General features: G+C 29.4%; 1 protein-coding gene across 7 annotated transcripts in view; it reads right to left on the bottom strand.

Moving 5' to 3' along the window:
* LOC119616510 (serine-rich adhesin for platelets) overlaps nt 1–17,041 on the bottom strand; it is a 32,359-nt gene extending 15,318 nt beyond the window's left edge. For 3 of the 7 annotated variants that reach the window (XR_005232554.1, XM_037972899.1, XM_037972904.1), the window contains exons 1-2: nt 16,001–17,041; nt 8,184–9,417 (exon numbers count right to left, since the gene is read on the bottom strand). Coding sequence is in view for 6 of the 7 variants with exons in the window: in XM_037972899.1 (XP_037828827.1) it covers nt 8,184–9,282 (1,099 nt within the window). In the remaining variant the exon portion in view is untranslated. The remainder of the gene's footprint in view (nt 1–8,183; nt 9,418–16,000) is intronic. The other 4 variants (XM_037972900.1, XM_037972901.1, XM_037972903.1 and 1 more) reach the window with 4 other exon arrangements.

Genomic DNA, 17,041 nt, shown 5'->3' with positions numbered 1-17,041 from the left:
TTATTATAATTAATTTAATAAATATTTTCTTCTACCCAGGAAAAATTTCAGAACTTGTTCTAAAAACAACTAGTTCTAGAACGAGTGCAAACGGAACCACTTCAGATTCTTAAACAACAACCTTGGAACTAGTGGTGTCACCATTACTTCTGGAACCCGTTCCTCGGAACGTTGATATGGTCCTTAAATACTTCAAAATAGTTTTCAAGGAACTACTTCTTTGAAACTAGTTATACATTGCTACTACATTAGTTCAATGGAACGCATACTAGTTCCGAAACAACTTCTTGGAATCAGTTGAAAAAATGTCAAAAAATTAAAAATTAATAAAATTAATTTTATCGAAATAGAAAACGCTTTCATATGTATATTTCTGCATAGAACTGGACTATAAGGAATTAAAGAAATTCCTAATTGAATTGTACTGTGAGAATGGAAAGCGAGCTGCAGATTATAGGTGCGGCAGAATGATCATACATTTTAAGTAAGATACATATGTATGTATATGTAAGTACGTTTTCTAAATAAGAATAATAATTCCTAAACAGTTTCTCAATTTTGGTCCTAATCTTAATAGTTTCGAACAAAAAAACGCGGGGAAAAGGTCTGGTTTAATTTTAAATATGTATCTAAATTTTTTATTGAAATCTTTTTGATTAGTTTTTTGACAATACTTGAAGTAGTAGATACATATGTATATCCGATAATGTTTGAGTATCCTGAGGTTTAATATTGTAACTCTATTCGAAAGCTTTTTCGTTCAACTCGAAATACAGAGTAATCCCCAGTTTCCACAGCATAGGGATGTTTGAAAGGGAATTTACGGCCGGCTTGAAAGACTTATTTTCCGGTGCTTAGAACCGGCTATCATGGGAGTGACTAATAAGACCTACCTAATAAGTTATCTTAGATTTCAAATTAGAGCTCGAAATTGGTTTGCATGCCCACCCCTGGCGTATACAGACACATTCTAACTTGTAAATGTAGAGTGTTTAGCTCTCACGATTTGTTTATCTGTCCTCCTCACTATCTTTCTATCATTCTATGTATACATCAAGTAACTATTAAGTTTTCAAATTTAACTCACAATTTATTTGTTTTGACTTTAAACATTTAAAGCAAACAAATGACGTAAAAAGACGAGGAGTTGTTTTGTATTTTCTTAATTTCTTGTTTTTTATATTATTATTTATTCTATTTGTTGTTGTTTTTTTTTTTTTGGTTTGTTTGCATTTAGTAGTTAAGAATTTGATATAGAAAAAAATTATAGTGTTAAATAACGAATAATGATAACAGGAGACAACAACAAAAGAGCAATATGTAAATGAAGTAGGCATTTGCGATTTATATGTTACCCTAAAAAGCAAAAAAGAAATTTGAAAGGTTACCTCAAGTGAAATGTTTCTTATTTTGAATATTAAATTTCAATTGCCAAAATATTGATTACAATTATTGATAAAATGACCTAAAGAAAAACATGTAATTTTAACTAATTTTTTATTCCAACTAGATTTCAATATCATTTAATATTTTTATCAATTGTTTTTCTTAGTACTTTTCCATTAAGAAATATGAAAGAATATTGAAAAAAAGCTTTCCATTGTTTTGTCAATCACACTATATTAACTTGTAGTAGCCAACACATATAATGTAGGGTAAAGTAAACAAAAACATATATGTATGTCCCTGTGCATGTATAATATTTATATGTACAATATATACTATTGAATGTATACATATACACTCATTGAAATAATTATAAAGTAACTTTTAAACATGTGAATAGTTCCAAGAAATTATTAAAATCCACTTGTACATAATTAGCCATATCATGACCTGTGAAGTGTTTTACAAAATATCCAGTGCCTCTAAAATTTAGCTTAATAAAATATATTGAATGTTTTATGCTTCAATTCACAACTATTACAAATGTTATTTCGATCAAAATGGACTCCGAGAATAAAGAACGTGAAAATTTTTTATTTCAAAAATATAGATTTTCATAAAAATTTTAAAAGATCTGAGGGTTTAGGTTTAGAAGGGTTATGCACCATAAAAAGTTGTATATCCACTCAGATAGGCAAAGAAACCAAAACACTATAAGAAAAGAAGAAAGAAAGAAGAAAGGTAAAGAGGGTAGATGAATGGAGATAGGTCTATTCGCAAGGGATTACACGATATGAGAGAGAATATCTATGCCCCTATAAAGCACAGTAGAAGAAAATACTAATTTCCATGACAAAACCTAGTAGACTGCGAGGGTTAAGACTTGCAACATCCCTCAGTTCGTCATGGAACCTATTCCCTAGCTAATGATTTTGTATCCTAGGACAGTGGCAAATTATATGCTCGATCCTCAACTTTGCATAACCTGCAATATTCCGGTATATTACTATCCTACTTACTGACAAAGGCCCTAACTGAGCAATGCCCCATAAGCATCCCTATCAGAACCCTTAGACTGCTTTTGTCCTGCCCTATAAGTATTTTGGTTAATTTTCTCTACTGAAGTAATGAAAGAAAAGCAGGAACGGGAAGAAAAAAGGTCTAGCAGATATTAAGAAGGTAAAAGAGGTTGAAAATCTGTTTAAAAGAGCACCAATAACTTCCATTAGTGAAACAGTTCGAAAAGTTAAATAGCCTGACTCTTTTGTACGCATATCCAAAGCTAAAGCTGTGTTGAAGTCGTATAAAGTTAGAAAGTCCAGGTCAATTCGGTAAAAAACGAGCGAAAGAGTTGATCTAAAATTTTGTTGCGTAATGGATTATTAAGCTTAAGTACAACTTCCAGGTAAAAATGTTAATGCGGCTGATGGACGAGATAATATTTCTTGTTTAGCAAGCCATTTGCAGTTGTGTCAAAAGAAGTCAATCAAATAATTTGGGTTGAAACACAGAAATATTTATTACTGAGTGTCTAAAAAGGGGATTTACCTATTTTTAAACAGCTCAGATTGTCTTTATATTTCTGGACCGATTTTGTGTTCACATAACAATGACAATTTTGTACCATCCACAAAACTGTTCAGAACTTTGGCTCATGGAAATATATCTGATTCTTGTAGAAAAAGAATTAAAGAACACAGAAAATGTTTCCCAATACATATCCCACTTTAAGCGTCAATGAACCATCTCGAACAAAAATGCAAAGGAAGCAATTATAAAATCTTTTATGGAAGGATTTCCAGAAAAAACTGTTTAAATTTATATATGTATATAAGCAAAGAAGAAATTGTATTATTTTGATACTTATATTTATTTCAAGTAGTGTATAGCATATACATATAGCTAATACATATAGCTAAATACAGGCATACATATATACATACATATCTATATACTTGTGGCATATAGCGAAAAGAAGAAAAAATATTCTGCACGTTGTTCGAATTTTTATTTAAACTCGTACATTTACTTGTTTTCTTTTTTTATTTTAATATGCTTTTGAGTATTGTTTGTGTTTTTGTTTTTATTTTTTGTAAGTGTGTTTACGTTTTCTTTACACTTTTTGTCATTGAAATTACTGTCGATGACATCACATTTTTATTTGATATGGCCAAAATAAAGCAAATTGAAATATAAATTCACAGCGAGCGAAAAATAAAACTTGAATTCAACATAAACAAACTGAAAAATACGTATGTATATATGTAGATATACTATCTATCGCTCATTTGTTTGAAAAGGGTCAGAACAATTCAAAATTTAAATTTCTTTCAGAGAATTTTTATTCATCTTCTTAGTAAAATGTTTGCCTTTATTCTAAGAACTTTACATTATTTTTATTGTTAACTAAATTATTATTGGAAGGGTTATCAAAATAAAATTGTTAATTTATATATGTATATTAGTATATTTTTTAATTGCAGATATTAGGGTTTAAAGAACTATACAATTTTACAAATAGAAAATTAAAATATTGTAGATAACGTAATTTAAATCTGTTTATCTGAACCATTAAAAATATACATATGGCATTTCTTGTCAAGTAACCCAACTCAAAAAATCGATTTTGACGAAATTTGCACTAAGGATAGTACTATTGGATAGTAGACACAAATTTTTAGCTCTATCGGGTAAGAACTGCCGGAATAAAAAGGGGTTAAAGTTGGACATATTGGTCATACAGGGTTTTATTCAAATGAGTGAAACTTTTCACCTATTGGTCCTAGCAAAAACTATCCAAAGGAGTTCAGACAGCTATTTCTTCATTCTTTCCAATTTTTTTAACTTCCAAATTTTTTTAATTTTAATTTTTTTTTTTTTTTTTTTTTGTAAAAAAATTATTTTTAATTAAACAATTTTATTCTTAAGTTGGGACTATAAAGCCCTTCAAGGAAATTGTATAAGATTTCTTTTAAGCAAAAAAAAAAAAAAAAAGGCCCATTTTGAAAAAAAAAAATATTAAAAAAAATATTTTTTTTTTCAAAATATTTAATATATATTTTTTTTTTTCAAAATGGGCCTTTTTTTTTTTTTGCTTAAAAGAAATCTTATACAATTTCCTTGAAGGGCTTTATAGTCCCAACTTAAGAATAAAATTGTTTTTCAATATTTGTCACTTAATTTTCCCCTATTTTTTCAAAATGTACGTCTTTGTTGTATTTTTTTGCTCATAATAAAGCTTTGGCCATTTCCTTTAAGAACTATAGTTCTAACCTTGATGCAATAGTTTGACACACATGAAACATCATGGGGAATTTCGTTTTTGTTTTTTTATCCGATTATTATTCTTAAGCATTACTTAGATCATCAGCCGCTTTCAAATCTTGACCAGGAAGTTGTAAAAAGTCTCCCAGTACATAAGTTTTTATCATCCATCACACAACAAGTGTATTTCTTATAAAATTTGAACTCTTTTTTTTTTGGTTCGGTTTTTTTGCTTATTTACCAAATTGTCTCTGCACACAAAAGAATCAGAGTATTTAACTTTAGGGGCTGCTGTCCGAAATAATAGTTGAAAATTAATGATTTGGAAAAGATAACATCTGACATATGTTTTAAAGCTATCGTGATCAAAAAAAAGTATAATTTGTTAGGCCAAGGATAAGTTTTGGCTAAAAAGGTGTGTATAAGTTTTATCTGAAACAGTCCTTAGTTCTTGAAGGTATTATTACAGACTGTTCACGTTCTATTTTGCCGTTGAGATGAATGATTTTTATTAGAAATTGTCACCTTCCGAACTGCCTTTGTGGATGCTTTATTTAGTTGACACTGTTCAAATTTGCTAACCTTAGAATTCTAGGGATCTTTCACAAAACATCTTTTTAGAACTATTCTACAAATATAAAGGCTTGTTTTCAGATTCATAGCAATTTAGTGGAACAATTTTCGTTGGTTAATTAAAATTGTTCTTAAAATATTTTTCGATAAATTCAAGATATTTCGATTCATACAGCCGCTGCTGCTGAATGCAATACATATTTCATATTTTTCACTATATCCATACTATATGAAATGCTTTTCTATTTCAATAAAAAGGTTTTTTATTTTTAGTTGATTTAAATTGTTTACATTATTTTCTACTGTACCAAAGAACTGGCTCCTTAAAAACTATTTAGAACATTGTAGTATGTTACTTGTTAGTCCATGTATGCCGTCATAGCGTGGATGGTGGATGATGATAACCAAAATATATATAAATATATATAACAAAATAAGAATTAGACAGAAAGGTCTATGCGGATGTTACGGTCAAGGATAGTGAATTGGACAGTACATGAACGGAGACGTGACCCTTACGAAAATACTTTTCAGTTCACACCGCCGAAGCCGTTATGGGTTGGTTCACACCTTGAAAACAACAGGTGGATGTTGTTTTCAGGACGTGTAGTTTCAGACAGGTTTGTGGTGATGCCGCAATAACCAAGGCGATCATATCTTCAGAACGAGCAATGGAATTTAAAAGGACATCACCCAAGAGCCTTAAAAAAATAAGTAATCTTTTCCTAATTTCAACTCCAAAATTATGAGAAATGAAATCGAAAAACCGCATTCATATACATATTTGAATTTATTCCCAGTAAAATAACATAAAATGAGATCTGAGTGTATGGTCACATGACATTTAAGAATTTTTTTATTTGCAATGATAATACCAAACGTTTTTGTTTGTTGTTATGACTAAATAATTAAAAAAATATACTTTAAGGATAAAATATAAATATAAATATTTAATAAAATGTCACCTATTTAGTCATAAAAGTGTAAATTTAAAAAATATTATATGCATTTCTCGTTATTTTGAAAATTTCACAAAATTTATGATTCATTTTCAGCCACACAAACATATTATACAGCAATGGTGTTTGTTTGGGGCAACAACAGAAAGCAACAAAAATATTAATAAATAGCAGAAAAAATACATATAAAAATTGGCAAAAGAACAAGGGGTTTTAGCGACAATAACAGTCGTACACAAGAAACACCCACAACACATCACACGGAATGAGACTGAACGAAATATAACAGCAAACTAGGGATGTATATATGCAATGAAATAATCTATGGGTAAATAACACACAAGTTCATATAGCACGAACAAAGGAGACATCATGTCGTCGTAGAAGACGTCATCTTTGTGTTAAACAAAAAATATATATGTACGTACATAGGTATGTATATGTACATTGTACATACATAGAAATAAACGAAATTATTATAATCATACACACGACGTATTGCATACACAAATCAGCAAGTATTTGAATTTTTACAAACAAATAACATTTTTGCAAAAAAATTACACAAAAAATGCATACATAGTTTGAATAAATGACAATAAATAAATCAATTTAATTGAAATAAATCACAGGAAGTGTGTTATATGGAAAGTGATAGTAATGATTAAAGTGAAAAATTTTATATAAAAAAACGACTCAAATACACTTACACATGTTTGACCACAACATAAAAACTTCCGCATTTTAGTGTAACGAACAAGCGAATATTAGTAACAATATATTTTTTTAATTATTTATTTGCAATACTGCAAGACAACATGTCTAAAGGTTTCTTTATTACACATTAAAACATCTACAAATATTGTTATTAGAGCAAATAATTCTCATTTGTTCGAATTTGGAAAGTTTCAAATCGCCATTATCTAGAATTATAATTAAAAATCAAGTATTTATGGTATACTTTAAAGTTCCTTAAGTTTTGAAACCTACTGTGAGTAAAAATCTTAGCCTTTAAAGTAAAAATAGGGCCTTTCAATTACCCGAAAACTTTGCGAGGCTCTTGGCACTGTAATCATAAGATTGTAAAGAAGGACCTTATACGTGCGGGATACATATGTATATTAAAAGTCTTGCCGGTTACCTTGGAGTCGAGAAATGCAGGAGAAAACGAAAGTTCTCCTGATCATAAAATGCATTTGGAGTATTCCCTAGTAGTAAAGTTCTGTAGGAAACAGATAATAAACATATTCCTTAGTACAGTTCCTGGATACTGCCTCAAAGAAATCTTAATATATCCATATGGGAATCCACGATATTAAATAAATTCTTAAAGGGGTGCATATCCACTCGGATATGTACCGACGCATGTCATTTTATAAAAATGTTAAACGATGTTTGCAATATAACGAACGGAAATTAAGAATCTCAAATTTTTTTTTCATAATATCCCAGCAGTTCGACAGAGAGTCAATGTTAGTGATGTCCACTAACGTCTAACCACCTGGTTGTCTCTAATTCGTCTTTTGTTACGGATGTACTCTTTGTAAACAAGGGTGAAGATAATCGTCACTTTAGTGTCCCCTTTGTAAGCGAAAGCTAAAGCTTTTTGTCTCTTCGTAATCTATGGGGTGACGATTGACATCCTCTTAGGACAATCACATGTTAAAATAGCTTATCACCTGGATAGTCGGTGGCTAGGGGTAACCCTAATAGGTATGTTAAATAGATAGTTCGAATTATAGCGATTATTTAGAAGATATTTTAGAAGATTTTCAAAATCCCAAACGGATGAAGACTTCGTGAATAAAAAACTTTGAAAAAGATAAATTTTCTTTGCTCTCCTTTAAATTTTTTTTAACAATACAAAAGTACAAAATAAATGAAACCATAAATGCGTTTTGCCTAAGATCACTTTGAATTTATAAATTAAAAAACTAATAACTTAAAGGTCACCCAATAACAAAAAGTTTTTTCTTTTTTCAATGATAAAAAACAACTTACCATGTTCCCAAGGATTTGCCGGCTCCAAATATCCAGTGACCAATTCATTGTCACTTTTTGGAAAGGACACGCGACGTGGTAGTAAAACTGATGAATCCGATGTTTTACGCACCATATTTGGCGAGGCTGATGCACTTACGGTGCCCGATTTAATAACACTACTATAGTTTAGGGCCGACGTATTTGGGCGCCAATCACGAGCACTGTTACCACTGCCACTTGCTTTTGTTGGGCTATTACTTTTATTCTGCTGCTGATCCTCTGTATTTCTATTACGTAATTGGACGCCAAATGTGGGTTCACTACAAATATGTGGCAAATGGGAGCCAGCGATTGGTGTGTTTAAAGCCGGTGGTAGTGGCGGCAAAGGCGAGGTTACTGTTGCTGTTTCTGCTGCTGTTGCAGGCAATGTTGTAGACAATGATTTTACATTACTCTCTACTTCAGTGGGCAATTGCTTCATTGAGTTAGCTTCTTCATTGCTGATTTCAGTTGTTGTTGGTAACGTATTGCTATGCGTGTTAGATGTTGCGGTCGTTTGTTTATTATCAATTGTGGCCACTTGTTGTTGCTGGTGTTGTTCAACATCGCCTGCTGGCATATTTGAGAGACAACAAGTGGCGGCAGATAGGGCAGCCGATGATGATGCTGCTGCTGCGCTTGTATTTATTTGTGCTGTTGTCAATTTATTAACGTCTGTTTGCTTATTTAAATTCTCATTATTACCTAGAGCAGTAGCAACATCATCGTGTTTATCTTTTTGTTTATCTTTATCGACGGTAGCAACAACAACATCGTTATTATCAAAATTGTTTGTAGTTGTTGTCGTTTTTGTTAGTTTTCTATCTTCGCTTATTTTTTCACTTTTATTTTCATGTATTATTGTTTTTCTATTTTCATCGTTTGTTTCATTAGATTTGTTGTTAACTTTATTATCATTATTACTTATTGTTGCTTTTTCAGATTGATTGTTTTTTTCTGCTGTTGTTGTTGATGTTTTTGTTTCAGTAGTTGTTTCTTCACTATTTTCTTGATTTTCAGTTATTTGTTGTTCTTGTTTTTTGCTTTCGCTTACATTATCGTTAACAAAACTACTCATATTCACGTTTTTTTCAAAATGTTTATTTATTGCAACCTTTTCTTTTCAGTTTTTTTCTTCAACCTTTTATTTGATTTAATTCGTTGGTGTTTAAATTGTTGTTGTATTTTTTGTTTGTTCATCAAAGTTTAAAATCTAGAAAGAATGCGATAAAAATAAAAATTTAATATTGTAAAGTAAATTTTTGATGTAATGTTATACAATCACATGATTGTATTTTAGGTTTAGGTTTAACAAATCTAAATTGTTGTCTTGAGATGAAATTAAAATATATTCTGAGATTCTCGTATTAAGCTATGTTGTTAAGGTTGTTAGACCTTACAACGTTGGTAGTAAAATGTGCAGAAAATGTCTAACAACAGTGTCAACTTACAAATTTTGTCTTGCAACATTGTCGTAAAGCTTTTTCTGACAACATTTCAAAAGAAAAATTGTAAGTTCTCACGATTGTTAGTCATTTTCTGCACATTTTACTGACAACGTTGTAAGATCTGACAACCGTATATCACAGCTTTTACATATTTTTTAATATTTCTATAAAATTTAAAGCCGAACGTTTATTTAATTTATGTATGTATGTATGTCGTCAAATTCTGACATACATACATATAATTTAACAGACATTTGATTTTTCACAGAAAAATGTTCTTGTTTATATTTTTTGTCGGCACTGTATAGGTATATTTTTTAATCCTTTTTGGGTCATTGTTATGCTGGAAAACTAATCAAAATAACATCTACAATTCAATATACATACTCTACAATATTCATCATTTGGTTGGACATAATTGATCCAGAAAGCAATCTAATCCCACCTTAATTTTTATTTCAACAACAGGACTAACTTCTCCCCATCCACACCCTTAAATTCCTTGACTATATGCCTTCTTTGTCCTTTCTATAGCAAATGGATTTAAACATGAAATGCCAGAAAAAGTTACTTATGTGTGTTTCGAACAATACTGTATAATAAAAATTATCTGGAAATGTTAATACCCAGCAAAAGTAAAACGAAGTACTTCCAAAAGAATAACATTTATCACCAATTCAAAGGTAGCACTAAGTGAATTTTTTTTACCTTCTGAGGAAGTGATATTTAAAGACTTCCGAAGAAGCGAAAATAATTATATTTTTCAATGTTGAAGATATCTTTTTTGTTCTTCTTTCTTGCTTCTCTGTTTTTGAATCTTCACTCTTATATGGTGTATAACTAACGTGACCAGACATCCCGCCAAAAGCGGGATTATCCCGCTTTTTAAAGGTTGATCCCGAGTTAGATTTCAATTCCGCTTTTTAATAACAAATCCCGCTTTTAACAGATCAATTGTCCTTAATTTTATTGTAATCAATTTGGGATTTACTATTTAAAAGTTTAAAAATTAAACTTCAAATTAAGAAATTTTGTTAGAAAATAGAATGTCTGTTCATTAACAACAATTTGTTACAAATTATCAGAAATTGTTTTTGTATTTCAATATAAATTTCAAATATTTTTGTAAAAATTAGTAACAACTTTTAGTTAGACAAAGAAGTTCCAAAAATACTTATTCTAGTATTTTTTTAATCATTTTTCGAAATGTGGGTAAAAGTAGGCATCCACTTTTTAAATAACAAAGTTGATTTTTAAAGTTAATGGTCTAAAAAAATTATTATTTTAAGTGACAAGTGAACATTGACTTTTTGGACCCATGACTTTTAACTTATAAAGCTGGAAAATTGCTTTTATTCTCACTTAAAGTGACCGTGTTGTGTATCTGACCTATCAGAACACACTATTATTTAACAATCAGGATAAAATTTAGTTCTATTTGTGCTCCCATTTTGATTTTTGATTTTTTTAACTAATATTTCAGAGTGATTTTATCAAATTTTTCTTATACACTATGTTTCCTAGATTTTAGGCAGAATTCTCGAGGAACATATAAAAAATGCTATATAAAAAGTTTAATTTACACTGATTTTTTAATAACACAGGCCAACAAAAAATTTAATAAATCGAAATGAAGGATTGCTACTTAAAATTTGAATTTGGCATTAGAATTTTTTTATCATACCTATATTTCTTATAGGTAAGGTTTGTTTGGTATTGAAAATGGGGAATATCGGTCCACATTTTCGTATAGCGCCCATACAAGTGGAAAATATATAACATTTTATGAGGATCGGTCCATAAATGACCCTACCCCTCATATATTGTCCCCTCCAAAAAATGACTTTAACGCCTATTACTCGCTTAAAAATACGAGTCTATCCCAGAAACTCAATATAAGTAAGTTTCTTATGAGTTAAAATCTCTCTACCAAATTTTATGAGGATCGGTCCACAATTAACTCTACACACCATATAAGGCCCCTTCAGAAAATGAATTTAACGCTCACTACTGGCTTAAAAATTAGAGTACAGCGCTGAAATTAGACATACGTAAGTTTCTTACTAGCACAAATCTCTCTACCTAATTTTATGAGAATCGGTCCATAATTGATCCTACCCCCCACATAAGGCCCACTTCAGAAAATAACTTGAACGCACATTACTGGCTTAAAAATGCGAGTTTAGCTATGAAATTCGATATACATAAGTAAGTTTCTTACAAGCCAAAATCTCTCTACCGAATTTTATACCTCAATTGACCGCTCATATACAGTATTGTTCGAAACCTAAGCAACTATATAATATAGTATATTATCTTTTTAAAATAATTAGGTGTAATTTTATTTATATATAATTATGTATTTTGTATTGGAAGAATTATTGTGAAGTAGAAATTTGTAACCGCTTATGGCCTATAGGCTAGGTTATTGAATATTGTTAAATAAATAAATAAATAAATAAAAATTCCACCCGATGTGAGTTACAAGAAAATAATAACTGAATTGACTCCATAAATAGCTGTTCGAAACTTAAGCAACTTATTGATCTTATGAAAATCTTTGGTCCTTTTGAGTTCCAAACACCTTTATCTGCGAGATTCTACCCAGCGCTTCAGAATGCCGAACAGCATCTCTAAGGGGCTTGAGTCAAGAAATTTTGATGAGTAATCAAAGAGTTTGGGTCCTATTACCCGATAACAACTCTTAGATCAACTTTGCCAAAGGCTTTGGTACATGCTGAAAATCGCAATAAAGTAAGTTGTTCTGTTCGGTGTACTCAATCATATGATTCATTTTGTTGGCGAAAAACGTCCCAAAAGAAAAAACAATCCAACTTTGTTTGTGTTTCAACATCAGGACTAACTCTTCTCTTCAAAAAATGTGGCCACAGCCTTAAATTTTTGCTCTCCATTCATTATTAGGCCTTTACTAAAAGGGTATATTGTAATATTTCCTTCAGCCTTTGAGCCTCGCATACTCTGTTTGAATTTAAGAAGGAAAATGTGGACCTGTTTATAAATAAAACTGTTTTTATTATTATTATAGATTATTATTATTAATCTATTTCAATTTTCTACCCAAAATTGTACAAAATTTTTTAAAAAATCGAATTTCTTTAAGTAAACTCGGTGCCATGTCACTGCGGGATTCATATGCGGTTACATCATCGTACATTAAAGACTTAAAAAAGCATGGAGGTCAAACAATTAAGGTTGTGGGCAAGATTTTTAGTGAGTAGAGTAAGTCCTGATGTTGAAATACAAATAAAATTGGATTGTTTTACTTTCTGGGACATTTTTGTCCAACAAAATGAACCAAAGGATTAAGTACATTGAACAAAACAACTTACTTTATTGCGATTTTCAGCATGATAATGAACCAAAACCTTTTGCAAAGTTTATCTAAGAGTAGTTATCGTATAATGGGACCCAAATTCTTTGATTATCCATCAAAATCTCCTGTCTCAAGCCCGTTAGAGATGCTGTTCGGCATTCTGAAGCGCTGGGTCGAAACTCGCAGTTTTAGAAAACATTACAGCTGGCGAATGGCTTAAAATCCGATTGGGATTCATTACGAACTACACTAGTAACTAATCTATTCCATAAAGGTGTTTGGAACTCAAAAGGACCAAAGATTTTCATAAGAAGATCAAAAAGTTGCTTAAGTTTCGAACAGCTATTTATGGAGTTAATTCAGTTATTATTTTCTTGTAACTCACAGCGAAAAAATGCCAAAAAAAAGTTGCTTAGGTTTCGAACAATACTGTATGTTCATGGTTAAAAAGTTGGACAAAAATATTTTGTTTCTAAAAATTAATATTAATATCGATATATGTACATATGTACGTCTTGGTCGAGTATAATGTTTGTACTTGTTTTGATATTAACTTTTATTAAATCCGGATTTAATAAATGAAAATTTTCAAAATCTCGCTTTTCCAATATACATATTTTCATTCAAATCCCGCTTTTTAATCATTCGGATCGCGCTTTTATTCCAAAACCATCTGGTCATGTATAACCCTTCTTACTTCTTCTAAATCATTTGTATTTAGTTGGAATTTATGTAATATAGGTAGGTACTGAAAAAATAACAGAAACGATTTATGACATTGCACAGGGAACATAACGTTATATTTACATACTAAAACGGGTTTTACGCGTTTATTTTAATTAGAAGTAACTGTAATCTTCCTATGAGTCTTTGAATTTTTAAAATGTTGACATTAAGCGAACATTTTGTGATAAATTTATATTATTATGGCATTATGCTATCTGTTCGTTAACACATGTACCCAGACTTTTAAAATTCATAGAACAATTTCAATTGCCAAATATTGAAAGATTGTTTGAAATTTGGCTAAAAATCTATAGAATATCATTATCTGTAGATGGACCATTCCTTTCGGTTCGAAATCTTAGCAAAAATTAATTTTATAAATACTTTTTTAATTTTTTTAGTAATTATTTTATTATATTATTTTCAAGATGGGAACTCCGATTCAACTGTTGGATCGAACGAATTAAAAATATTTTTATACCTACTTAAAACGTTTAAAAATAAATTCGAAAAATATAAAGTTATGAATCCTGCTCAATACTAAATATGAATCGTTTCTATTATTTTCTATTTCTATCATTTCCAGTACTTATTATAACTAAAAGTAGTATAATGTGTTAATAACGGATGAAAGTAGACTTGAGTGGATTTAGATATAAAACATGAAATTCTAACGGTTGTTAGCCCTGCAGGAAATGAAGCGATAATTGTCTAGTACAAAAGAGGTTAGAGTTTTTATGGAAAAATACTAGTACTAAAAGTAGTTAAAGGAGGATTACTTGCAGACCGATTTTTTTTTTTTTGACATGTGTTTGAAAAAATAAATTATTGAAATTATGAAAATATAATTCTCAAACATTTTGCATAAAATAAAGAAAATTTACAAACATTTCCTTTCAAATTAGAGGATTAATAGTGAATGACTGTTTAGGTATAGTTGGATACAGAGCCCATGTAAGTACGTCTGTTAAATTTTAAAATTGCAATGACTTTCATATGTATGTACATACACACATATGTATGTAGGTATGTGTATAAATGTACATATTTACAAAATTTTTTATTTTGATTGAATTTTTATAAACAAAAAAATATTAAAACTAATTTTGTAGTAATTTTTACTTGGAACCTAGCAGGAGGGTTACAAAGGAGCAAAATCACCAATTACGGTGACTTTTTGTGAACATTAGAACTAGTAATAAACTGGTTATAAAGGACCCAATTGGATCCAAGTGTACTAGTATAAGTCCAGAACTAATGGTACTAGTAATTTTTCAAACATACTCAATGTTAATTTGAGCATTAAGATGGTATAGGGAAGTTTACAGTTGGGAACTAGTACTGGTGATTTTGGTACTAGTTTGGTACTAGTTCCATTTCCTGTAGGGAGGTATTTGGATGACATTTTTTGGCCCGAAATATTTTCATGTTATGTAAATATGTATGCATATCCCTTATTCCCAGACTAGAATTTATCTCATGTAAACGAACACTAACAAAAAATTGTTAAAAAATTAACATTTAATTTATACGAAATTTGTTTCATTCTATTAGTTCACTGTATTTTTTTATTTATCGTGTATAAGACATATGAACTATAGTAAATACCTATACGTACATGTAATTTCTTATAAACTAAAAATCAAACATTTACTATAATTTTTGGTACATAGTCTAAATACATACAAATTATACTTCATACATACATACATTAATACATGTGTATTTACAAAAATGACTTTAAACAAAAACATTACACATGTGAACAGCATGCGCATGGCAAAAGATAAAAAACTATAATAATAAAAACATATTAAATATACATACATACATACATATGTAAAAAATGCAATGAAATGAGAAAAAAACAAAAAAAACTATGAATTACACTAAGAGAAAAACAACATTACCTAACATGCAATTGTTTTTATTTATTTTGTGTTTTATTGTATGTTACTTTTAGTTTGACTTTGTTTTGTTTGTTTGTTTACTTGTGTTGTGTGTTTATTATTGGTTTTTTGTTATTGTTATATTTATCTCCCACTATATTTTGTTTTTATTTTTCTTATTGAGCTCTACACATCACTAAAGTTCACATTCACATTAACAAATCTATCAACAAAATAAACTTGATGATGACAATTATTTAAGGTAGATAAAAAAAATTCAATATATAGAAGAACAGTTGGAGAGACAAGTGAGGCGAATTATTAAAAGGTTATTAATTTGTTCGTATTTTTTAATGTGCGATTCTTCCTAGATGTTTTATTAAAAAATATGTTGTTTACTTGTTTTTATTTTTCTTTATTTGATGTAGACAGTCTGCTTAAACTTTGTTGGTAAAAAATAGGTATTTTATTTTGTGTATAAGTTGCGCGCGCGTTATTACTATTTTTACTTTTTTGAAAATATGCGTAGTTTTTTTTTGTTGTTTTTTTAGAATTATATTCTTTCTTTTAATTTACACTTTGTTTCTATTTTTCTTTGTTTACATTTTCACTTGACTTTTTTGTTGCTTCAAAAGAAAACATTGATCTGGTAATAGAAAGAATTTTCGTTATTTATATGACTTCTAAAATAGAGAACATATGAAAATGAAAACAAAAACGTGTATTTTATATTTATTTAGTTTAGCAGTATATTTTTGTAAAACTAAATATTATTAATTATTTGTTTTATTTGCACGATTTTTATCACCTGAGTAATAAATGATTGCTAGTATTAACACTCACTCAAAATCCCATACAGACTCGTTTACACACACACTGTGGGACAACAAAATGACAACACACATGGAAAATTAAAACATAATTTAGTATGTTTGTGTGTTTAAAAGGTTGTATTTTTATTTTTTTGTTTTCTTTTTAAAACCCTTCAAAAATAATATTTTTATTTTGTTTTATTTTTTTGCACTTGTTTTTATATTTTATATTTATTGTTTTCTATTCAAATTATTTCTCTTTTCGTTTTGTTGGGAACAGTAAAACTTTATTTTAGTACGACTTTTTTATTTAATTTTTTTTTTTCAAAGTTCTCTGTAAATTCGACCTTCTTGTGGTTACACAATTTCAAAGACGTTTGATTACTTTTTCACAGACAATTTATTTTAGTGGGCCATATAGAATGCTTTATTGGCATTTATTAAATATATATTTTTGGTAATTTGGATTATATTTGTTGCATGTAATCTTTTCTTGATATATACACATATATTTTTGTATTTATTTAGGTGAAAAAAAATTATTTCGTACTTGCACAGAAAACGCTATTTTCAACCGACGACCAACCACAATGACGGCGAAAAACCAAAAGACAGAATTGTGAGAGCA

Source organism: Lucilia sericata, unplaced genomic scaffold (assembly GCF_015586225.1).
Source record: "Lucilia sericata isolate MDLA Ls3-8-SP2 unplaced genomic scaffold, ASM1558622v1 Contig000077F_arrow, whole genome shotgun sequence".
Taxonomy (NCBI): domain Eukaryota; kingdom Metazoa; phylum Arthropoda; class Insecta; order Diptera; family Calliphoridae; genus Lucilia; species Lucilia sericata.
This window is presented reverse-complemented; position numbering and strand designations above follow the sequence as displayed.